Source organism: Hylobates moloch, unplaced genomic scaffold, assembly GCF_009828535.3.
Source record: "Hylobates moloch isolate HMO894 unplaced genomic scaffold, HMol_V3 SCAFFOLD_10, whole genome shotgun sequence".
NCBI classification, from domain to species: Eukaryota; Metazoa; Chordata; class Mammalia; order Primates; family Hylobatidae; genus Hylobates; species Hylobates moloch.
This window is the reverse complement of record NW_026652285.1, coordinates 76,677,957-76,689,441: the sequence shown is the minus strand read 5'-3', so window position 1 is coordinate 76,689,441 and position 11,485 is coordinate 76,677,957. Positions and strand designations below refer to the sequence as shown.

Below are 11,485 nucleotides of genomic sequence, written 5' to 3'. Positions count from 1 at the left end.
ACTCATATTTCAGTACGTTCAAAGCCATGGTTTTTCCACTTTAACATGTTGGAAACTAGGAAGAGTTCCAAAATTGATGCTGTTTTGGTTTTACAAATTATTAGGGGGGTGTGTGTGTGTGTGTGCATGTGTGTATACTTTGAGTTGTATCCACACTAATTAAAAAATATATATTTCTTTTTAAATTGAGGGGAAATTGTGAATCATTTGGAGTAAATTATTTCAAAATTTACTAGGCTCAAAATTTTACAGTTTTGGCACATTTATTGTTATTATGCTTATGTCACAGCTGGACACTGAGATGCTATAGAAAGTAAATATGAAACAATAGGCAATTATCTAATTTTAATGTTATATTAATATTCAATAAATGCTAATTGCTTTCTTGGAAACTTAATTTATTCTTCATAAATGATTTGTTAATATGAAAAGTTTTACTTATAAGACAAATCAGAATAGAGGACATAATAGTAAACTTCTATTGAAAATAAGTATTTTCCAGGGTTGGTTTAAGTAAACTATTATGCAGTTTTCTGGGTAATGTTGATTATCTATATGAGTGTGATTGTTACTTGAGGATGGAAATGAAGGCAGTATTAAAAGGATTTCTAATCAGCAATTTTTTCAAGGCCACTTTCACCTCTTTGTTCCATAGACTGTAGATGATAGGATTCAACATGGGGGTTAGTCTAGCATACACCAAAGCCATAAATTTATCTATTTCCTGTGAATCTACATCAGAGGGCTTCAGGTACATGGAGAGAGCCATCCTGTAGAACAAAACTACCACCATCAGGTGGGCTGTGCACGTCGAAAAGGCTTTACTTCGGCCTTCCACTGAGCCGATTCTCAGGATACTGGCGAGGATAAATGCATAAGAGATACAAATGAGTAGCACTGGCATGGGGAGAAGAAGTACACTGGTCACCAGCATGATTAACTGCACCAGGGAGGTGTCCACACAAACCATTTCAAGACAGGCAGAATTTCACAAGTGAAATGATTGATGATAGTATTACCACAGAGAGACAGTGGCAGCACAGACATCGTTTCCACTGGGGCAGTGAGACAGCCTGTCATCCAGGAGCCAGCTGCAATCTGCACACAGGTTCTCCTATTCATGATGATAGGGTATCTCAGGGGGTTGCAGATGGCCACATATCGGTCATATGCCATCATGGACAGGAGCACACACTCTGTGGAGCCCATGGCAAGAGAGAGGTACATCTGAGTGGCACACCCTGAGGATGAAATAGTGTTTCTCCCTGAAACAAAGTTTGCCAGCATTGGAGTGAGCGCAGAAGAGGTGTACTAGATGTCCAGAAAGGAGAGATTGCTGAGGAAGAGGTACATAGGGGTGTGCAGGTGGGAATCTAGAATGGTGATGGAGATCAGAATAATGTTGCCCAGCAAGGTGATCAGGTACATCAGCAAGCACACCGCAAATATGATGACCTGAACTTTGGAGTAGTGAGAAAATCCCAGGAAGAAAAATACTTTTAAAGATGTCCAATTTGCCGGGAACATATTTTTATGTTATGTTCATCTGTATGTATGCATAGAAGGATTAACGTCACACATATATAAAACATAACCCCCTCCTTCACATATCTGGCATGTTTTATTTATATGAACTTGTGTTCTGTTCTTAGATGGTTCTCTAGATTAGTGATAGTAATATATATTTGAAGAAATATGTCACTAATAAGAAAAATTTAAGCAGGAAGTCAACAGATACATCCTTAAAATATTACTTCTGCTGTAAGATTTTCTTTTGGCAATGTGAGGGTAGGAGGATGGTGTATTTAATCAGTATCACAAAAGAATGAGAAAAGAAACAATATTTTGCATTCTTTCTTTTTCCAAAACCACATTTTAACTGATCTATTTACCTCTGTATCATTGGCATGATTTTCTTCCTCTGATTTGGTAATAATCTTCTTAGGAACTGTTTGGATTTCCAAGTTCACAGTTTCTTCTGCCATTCCTAGAGATATATCCAAAATAATTGGGAAATCTCAGGGAATAAAGGCAAAAAAAGCTATAGATTTCTGCAGCCATAATTAACTTTGGACACTTAGACACAAGCCCAGAGTTTCCTTCTCAAACTCAGGAAAATGGTGACATGTGACTCATACTGGGAGACACATGGCAGATACTTCTTTCATTTTGCTATTGTTGTCCTGATGTTTGCGCTGCAGAAACATCCTCCAAAGAACCAGCCATTGGCAGTGTAGGGCACTTTAACCTATTTGTTGCTTTTGAAAAGTCTCCAATTCATGCAGCAAATTAAAGTTAATCATCTATTTGTACAGTATTACAAATTCTAAAACTCCAGGGACAGTGTCCCATAAATCCAATTATAGTCAGTAGCTTGTCTTGTCTAATTGTAGGGTTATTCAAACAATACATAAACATGTTTCCTATCTACGCTGTCTTTGGGAAGGGGAATTTTACTCTTCTCCCAATAGTGTTATGAAGTCAGGCTCGTTAATTTAAATGAAGTTAAATAATGGACAATGTTGGTAGTTTGTCCTTCAGATTGTAGGAGAGTTTTATAAGATGAATGAGATCAAGTTGTACTTGATATGGAGCCCAGCAAAGACAGGGGAATGAGTGCTTAAGTAGCTTTTCTATTATTCAACGTGGCTTAAAGAGAAGGCCATTGAGGGCAGATATTTCTCATAGCACATAAAGGTCCATTTGCTTTCAGAAACAATTTTTCTTTTGGGAAGTGAGCTTCACCATCTAAAGGCATCTTTACCCTTTAGAAATCCACTGACGGTTCTACCTATTTGAGTGATGCTTTATAATCCCTGTTCACAACTTGTCTGTTTTCCAAGTGAGAGATGAATGGTTAACAGTGTATGGTGGCATGGGGAATGTGTACTGTCAATGTCATCACTGTACAATTGTGATTGTATAACTTGCTTCTTAGTAGCAGATTGTAATCATGGCCATTACTGAATTGTTTTATATCACATCAAATATTCTTCATCCTCAGAGAAGTTCATAAATTTGAATGATTGCCAAGATTTTTCGAAGCACAGTAAAAAAAAATCTCTTCGCTAGTTAGTATTTGCAATCAGAATGCATCTTTTAGGTCTGTCATGTACTCACTCCAACAGAGATAGAACTTTCATGGCCTTAGGATCATGCATATGGTTCCCTTCTTTAAGTATAGGAAAGCTTGGTGCACAGGAAAGACTAGGAACTTTGTACAATAAACACTTCCCACTTTACCACTTCATTTTTGTCACCTAGAGCAAGTTGATGATCCTCACTGAGATTCAGATTATTTATAAAAGGGCAATGACAATATTTCTTTATCAGAGTTGTTTTGAGGAATAAAGATATTTCCTGTAAAGCAACTAAGACTGTAATTGATGTATAGTAGGTAATTAATAAATGTTAGATTTTTCTCCATTCTGTGGTTTTTGACATGCTTCTTCAACCATCTTTTTTCCTTGTATTTATTCTCACTTTTCATTATTTCCCTCTTTGACTATGGCAATGCCCTTCCTTTGCTTTTCCCATTTAGACAATATTTGCTGCAACTGCAATACAAATGGTTAAAGCAAAAGAGAGAAAAGAAACGGACTAACATCTGGCCCTGGAATCCACTTTTCCTCTGAATTTGTTTATCTGATACTCCTTCTGACTTACCTGTCCAGTTCCTATAGACCAAAGCTTGTGAGGCTCAAAGTGAATCATTTAGGTTGACTTGATTGTGCTTGGGGGGAAGGGTTAGAAGAGTACATTATTGGCTGGGTGCAGTGGCTTATGCCTGTAATCCCAGCACTTTGGGAGGCCAAGGCAGGAGGATCATGAGGTCAAGAGATTGAGACCATCCTGGCCAAAATGGTGAAACCCCGTCTCTACTAAAAATACAAAAATTAGCTGGGCATGGTGGCACATGCCTGTAGTCCCAGCTACTAGGAGGCTGAGGCAGAAGAAAGAAGAATTGCTTGAACCTGGGAGGCAGAGATTGCAGTGAGCTGAGATCACGCCACTGCCCTCCAGCCTGGCGAAAGAACGAGACTCCATCTCAAAAAAAAAAAAAAAAAAAAAGAACAGTACATTATTTTAGGGCTACCCACAAAAAGATCATGTGGATGCAATGAATAAGTCTCAGAAAGATTGCCAATCTTATTTCCCACTAGTTATGCAGCAACAGACTACATTTCTGCTTTGGAGATACTTCAGAAAATGCTGAAAAGAAGAAATACTGAACCTCCATGGAATTTTCTCTCTAATGGTAAATTATTCTACTATAAAGACACATGCACACATATGTTTATTGCAGCACTGTTCACAATAGCAAAGACTTGGAACTAACCCAAATGCCCATCAATGATAGACTGGATAAAGAAAATGTTGCACAGATACACCATGGAATACTATGCAGCCATAAAAAAGAATGAGTTCATGTCCTTTGCAGGGACATGGATGAAGCTGGAAGCTATCATCCTAAGCAAACTAACACGATAATAGAAAACCAAACACTGCATGTTCTCATTCATAAGTGGGAGTTGAACAATGAGAACACATGGACACAGGGAGGGGAACATGACACACTGGGGCCTGTTGAGGGGTCGGGGGCAAGGGGAGGGAGAGCATTAGGACAAATACCTAATGCATGCGGGGCTTAAGACCTAGATGACGGGTTGATCGGTGCAGCAAACCACCATGGCACATGTATACCTATGTTAACAAACCTGAACATTCTGCACATGTATCCTGGAACTTAAAGTAAAATAAAAATAAAAAAAAAAAAGAAAATCAACTGACTATATATCCCACGGATTTCTTTCTGAATTCTTTTATTCTGTTCTACTGATCTATTTGTTTTTCTTTATGTCAATACCACAGTAGCTAGATTATTATAGGTTTATAATAAGTTTATAATGAGGTAGTGTAAATCCTCCAACTTTATTCTTCTTTTTCAATGTTGTTTTGGGTATACTAGGTCCTTTTCTTTTCCTATTAGCTTTAGAATTGTCAGTTTCTCCAAAACCTCTTCCTAGATTTTGAGTGGTATGGCAGTAATTTGTAGATCAATCTTGGGAGAATTGATATCTTAATAATATTGATTCTGCTGATTCATGAACAATGTATCTCTCATTTCTATAGGTCTTTAAATTCTGTCTGCAACGTTCTGTATCTTTCAGTATAAAAGCTTTACAGATCTGCCAGGCGCGGTGGCTCAAGCCTGTAATCCCAGCACTTTGGGAGGCTGAGGCGGGTGGATCATTTGAGGTCAGGAGTTCCAGACCAGCCTGGCCAACATGGTGAGACCCCATCTCTACTAAAAATGCAAAAATTAGCTGGGTGTGGTGGCATGCTCCTGTAATCCCTGCTATTCGGGAGTCTGAGGCAGGAGAATCGCTTGAACCCAGGAGATAGTTTGGAGTGAGCCAAGATGGCACAACTGCACTCCAGCCTGGGTGACGGAGTGAGACTCTGTCTCAAAAAAAAAAAGTTAATTTTCCCTGTTATTTTATGTTTTAAAATATGTGGTATTTTTCAAATACATATGTATTTTAATTTCTTTTTGTTGGTAAATAGAAATGCAACTGATGTGTATATGGTGACATATCCTGATAGCTTGATAAATTCTTTTATTAATTTTATTATTTATTGTGTGGATTCCTTGGAAATTTTTGTCACTGTTCACATACGCAATCTGGTTGTCTGTGAATTGGGACACTTTTCTTCTTTATTTCCAGCTGTAACCCCTTTTAGTTCTTTCTCTTGTCTTACTGTTCTGGCTAAGACAGTCAATACAGTGCTACACACAAGTGGTGATAATGAACATTCTTGCCTTGTTCTTGATCTTAGGAGGAGAACATTCAGTCTTTTAATTGACTTTTTTCTGTCTTTTTCACCTTGGACATATCTCCACATTCAGCCTCCTTTGTCTTGTGCTTAATTGGAGAGAATTGAAATAGATCATCTTTCATAATCTTTTCAAATATAATATTTCAAAACTCTGATATTCACTTGTATAAGCATCCTTCAGGCTATGTAATGATTCTTTCTTGCAGAGCTACAGTGAGTGCATTGATACCACAAATTTATGTGTATGTGTACATATATAAAATACAAAATTAAATATCTATTACATATAATCATATCTCTCTCTCTTTATATTTTTTCTTGGACTAGATCTCTATTAATCACCTATGAATATCAGTTAAAACTAAAGTGTAGACACTGGAGCGCAAGAATGAAAAATAACTAGACTAAAGGGTAGATAATTCCATGCTAGCAGAATAAGGAATCAAATCAATGTGAAAAAATAATAGGAGGTGATTCAGATTTGAAACTGTGAAGATCCAACATTGAATTGGAAGAGCAGAGGAGAAGCAAGAAAGTATTTGGAAGCATGGGCTGGCTGTCCAGTCAAAGAAGAACTAGGAAGGATAAAGCCACTTACCTAGAGTGGTGGGGAAGAGGCTATATCTAAATATTTATCCATATGTCATCTTGTTTTTTTCAGCATTAAGGGCTCTGAGAATGCCTAGCTTGTCTAAAAGAGGGAGGTTGGTATGATATGGTGGTTCAGAGAGGAACTAGGAATAGGCCTAATAATATGCTTGAAAGCTAAACGAATTGAGATTTTTTTTTTTTTTTTTTTTTTTTTTTTTTTTTTAACAATACCATGCTGCTGCTCTGTGCTCCCTCTCTGGTTGTGACATGACAAATTGAAAGCTTATCTGATACAGACGAACATGGGATTAATCTCGTGACTGCCATGAAAACAACAGTGTTGAGAAAATAGATAAAGCAAAACCACAACTGTGTGTTCAAGATGTGAGAACCTCCCAGGTGAGGCAAGTGTGGGCAAAGGAGCTGTTAGAATGACAGTTCCTTTTGTTTGGAAGACCTAGGCAGTGCAAAATCAACAGTTCTCATATTCTTGCTCTAACCACCTCCCTCCCCTCAAAAAGCAAGGAAGCACACAAAGACCACATTTTTCCTGCTCTATTCCTGAGCCTGAATAAATTATTGAATTAACAGCCACTAATTGTAAATTACTGTGTTTGTTAGGTGCTAGAGATAAGAAGATAATAAAGGTATAAACCCTTTCCTGAGCATCCTCTCAATCTAATCAGGGAAATATAATAATAGAATTATAGAATTATTTGTCCGTCGTGGGAGTGAGCACCCTTTGCTGTGGTCTGGGAAGGATTACAAAGGACATCATACAAAAAATGCTACCAGAGTAGAATTTGAAAAGTTATCACATGCAGCCCAATGAATATGTGAAAGAAAAGTCTTCCAGGCAGGGAATAACGGTATGTTTAAACTTGGAGTTATAAAATGTCATTTTGCACTCAGGAAAAGATACGGAGATCAATGTGACTAGATTACTGAGTTTGAAAGAGGGAGTGCCAGGTAGTAAAACTGGCATTGTCACATAGGATAGTCTGTGCCAATTGAGGGCCTCTATAGTTCACATTTTAGGTGCTCAAAGGGGATTTTTACCAGAAGGAAAGCAATATAAATATGGCTTGAATTTTTTTTTTTTTTGAGACGGAGTCTCACTCTGTGGCCTAGGCTGGAGTGCAGTGGTGCGATCTCGGCTCACTTGCAAGCTCCACCTCCTGGATTCACGCCATTTTCCTGCCTCAGCCTCCTGAGTAGCTGGGACTACAGGTGCCCGCCACCACACCCGGCTAATTTTTTGTATTTTTAGTAGAGACGGGGTTTCACCGTGTTAGCCAGGATGGTCTCGATCTCCTGACCTTGTGATCCATCCTCCTCGGCCTCCCAAAGTGCTGGGATTACAGGCGTGAGCCACTGCACCTGGCCAAATATGGCTTGAATTTTTAACAAATCACTTAAGGAATTGAGGAGAAGGGATTGAAAATAAGACTGAAATTAGAAGTCTCTCAATGAAAGTGGATGGGAGGAGTCTGGATCCTGAGATACTAAAACAGTCAGAGATGTACATTACTTGGGTTATATCGTCATCTGGTGTTCACTGTACAGTATTAATTCAGGGAGTTAGGCAGAATAGCATAATTGAACATAATTTGAGAGAACGAGCTCTCAGTTGAGGTCGTAATGTGGCCTGGTAGACATTAAAATAAGACATTGAAATGTTTTATTTTGACACATTGTAGAAGTTCCTGGGAATACCACCAAAGATGTATTGATAAAAGACACCAGGGGCTGGATACCCATTTCAGTGATCTCAGAAGAATCTATACGCAGAGATAAATCACGAGGGAAGTGGCCTGATGAATATGTGGGGCTAAGGGAGTTTCTTTGCTATTTTACTGATCTCCCCCAAAGAAGATAATTGTTCATCCCCAAATGAATATAACTCTGGCTGAAAAATCATTTTACCTTTCCAAACGTGAGTCAGGATCAATAAAAAGACTACTTCATCTTCCAAGAAGAAGGGCTGTTACTCAAGTTGAAGACTGCATGGCGACCTGCAAATTTTCTAGAGGGGAAAGAGTGTTGAACCAAGATTAGGTTATTGCATAGGAGGGTTTATTAGTTTGCTAAGGCTGCCATAACAACATACCACAGCCAGAGTGAGTTCAACAACAGAAATTTATTTTCTTACACTTCTGGAAACTAGAAGTTCAAGACTGAGATGTTAGCAGGTTTAGTTTCTTCTGAGGCCTCTCTCCTTGTTCATCACTGGAGTCAAGTGCCTCCTCTTGGCCTGTTCACCGGGTCATCTCTGTGTGTGCATGCATTTGATTTTTCTCTTTGTGTCCACTTTTCTTTTTATGGGAATACCACTCATACTGAATAAGGTCCCACTCTGAAGATTTTATTTTAACTTAATCACTTTAAAAATTGTTTTGGGCCGGGCGCGGTGGCTCATGCCTGTAATCCCAGCACTTTGGGAGGCCGAGGTGGGCGGATCATGAGGTCAGGAGATCGAGACCATCCTGGCTAACAGGGTGAAACCCCTTCTCTACTAAACAAAATACAAAAAATTAGCTGGGCATGGTGGCGGGCACCTGTACTCCCAGCTACTTGGGAGGCAGAGGCAGGAGAATGGCAATGGCGTGAACCCAGGAGGTGGAGCTTGCAGTGAGCTGAGATTGCGCCACTCTACTCCAGCCTGGGCTACTCCAAAATCTACACTGTACTCCAGCCTGACTCCGTCCAAAAAAAAAAAAAAATTGTAGAGATGGTGTCTTGCTTTGTTGCCCAGGCTGGTCTTGAACTCCCGGCTTCAAGTGGTCCTCCTGCCTTAGCCTTCCAAAATGCTGATATTCAAAGTGTAAGCTACCATGTCTGGCCTTAATTGCCTCTTTAAAGGCCTTATCTCTAAATACGGTTTTATTCTGAGGGTCAGGAGGTTAGAACTGCAACAAATGAAATTTGGGGGACACTATTCAGTCTACAACAGAGGCATTGGTCAGCACCTGGGTAGCTTACACCTCTTCAGGAACATACTCAGGGCCTATTATGAAGGCTAGTACCTTGGATGGGGGGAAAGGTTTGAGGTTCTGTGAAGTAATCTGACCACCAAAATCTATACTGATCTTTTCTCTTGGTAATGAGTTTGCTTCCTTGGTGCCGGAGAGCATGGTCCCTTGGTAAGCTTTATGATACCTTTCTAAAATCAGCACACCAGCAAAGCAGGTACTTTAGGCAAGTGTGGTGGTCACTGTTGAAATCTGAGTGCACAGAATTGTGGTTTGCACAGCCTTTTCTGCATAGACAGCAAAGAGGTCATTGTCTCATCTCCAGGGAACAGGGACCTCAAGGCCTCGGGCTTTTGAAGTCATATCCTTTTGGCTTTCCAGTATAATTTTTGGTTAGTAAGGATTCTCTAAGGCTATCACAGAAACTAGAGCAAATACAATCATGTCTAAGAAAAATGTTCAAGGAACAAAGTCAAAGAGGTGGGGCCACAAACTTCATCAAAACAAAAGGTGGTTTGCAGCCTGAAGCAGGAACATGGGGCAAAGCCAAGGCGTCTGGAAGTCATGGGACACAAGATCCAACTAACAAAAGATTCAAATCGTCAGACGAAGGCCTATATTAGTGAAAAAAGTAACCATTGATGGGTGATATTTTGCATATTTTTGGAAGCATAGCAAGCGCGGAATAAATGTATTTGAATTTTACTTTTGCGAGCTGTCACTTTAGGTCTGACAGACACTTTAGGTCTGACTCCCTTATATTGTATGACTGCTTATTTTCGCGAATTAGGTTTCTTAGATTTTTTTTGACAGAGTTTCGCTCTATTGCCCAGGCTAAAGTACAGTGGTGCGATCTCAACTCCCTGCAACCTCCACCTTTTTCATTTAAGCGATTCTCCTGCCTCAGCTTCCCAAGTAGCTGGGATTACAGGCACGCACCACCATGCCTGGCTAATTTTTGTATTTGTAGTAGAAATGTGGTTTCACCATGTTGGCTAGGCTGGTCTCGAACTCCTGCTAGTCAGCTTTTTTATTACCATTATAGAGGCTGGAATATAGTAACGACTAAATGGAGATTTGTTAGATGAATAAATAGTTCATCACATAGGTAACATTCCTTCACACAGGCCCAAGGTAAGAGGCAAGGAAAGGTTACACTGGCCTTCCCTGTGTACACACAGGGACGCAGCTCTATTCGTGAACCCTACACTACTATAATTTTCTAAGTATAGTTTTAATTGTCCTTGAAAGGATTAAGATACAATTTTTATGTGTCAAGTATACTTCAAGAAAGCTTGGTGCTGGAAGGGAAGTTTAAATTTAAGATCTCTGATGTTATAATCCTCTATTGCCACTAGATGGCGAAAAAGACTTGCTTGTCTTTGATGGAGCCCACCCTCCCCCTATGAAAAGCTTTCTTAGCGGAGGAAAAAAATGCACTGCTTTGTTTTCTGTTGTTATTAATATTTAAAAATATAAACAAGCTTCTTTATATTTTTATTCAAATTATTTTAAAACAGAATAAACTGTCGAAGAGAGTTACTAGTGTTTTACACTGAAGATTAAATACTAAGGCAAAGCTCTGTGCTCAGTATTGAACTGGAGGCTGTGTGGGGAACAGACTAAGGACAAGGTTTCATCCCTGTCCTTGAACTGAAGGACACTTGACGTATCTCTTACATTAATGTGTCAGTCAATGGCTGCCTTGGCTGGCCATTGTTTATGGTAAATATAGATAAGCTGGGGCTGGCGTGTAATCCCAGCACTTTGGGAGGCTGAGGCAGGTGGATCACGAGGTCAGGAGTTCAAGACCAGCCCGGCCAACATGGTGAAACCCCATCTCTACTAAAAAATACAAAATTAGACAGGCGTGGTGGCACATGCCTGTAATCCCAGCTACTCGAGAGGCTGAGGCAGGAGAATCGCTTGAACCAAGGAGGCTGAGGTTGTGGTGAGCCGAGATCGCGCCATTGCACTCCAGCCTGTGCAACAAGAGCAAAACTCCGTCTCAAAAAAAATGTAGAGAGATATTTATATCCATATATATCTATATATAGATAGATTTATATCTCTATATAGAT

The 11,485-nt window shown here is 39.5% G+C and overlaps 1 protein-coding gene across 1 annotated transcript; it reads right to left on the bottom strand.

Moving 5' to 3' along the window:
- Window positions 1-568: 568 nt before the first annotated feature.
- LOC116474239 (olfactory receptor 13F1) lies at window positions 569-1,527 on the bottom strand. The gene is given in 2 exon segments (XM_032162672.1): window positions 569-969; window positions 972-1,527. Coding segments are annotated over 2 exon segments (957 nt in total).
- Between the last annotated feature and the right edge of the window lie 9,958 nt (window positions 1,528-11,485).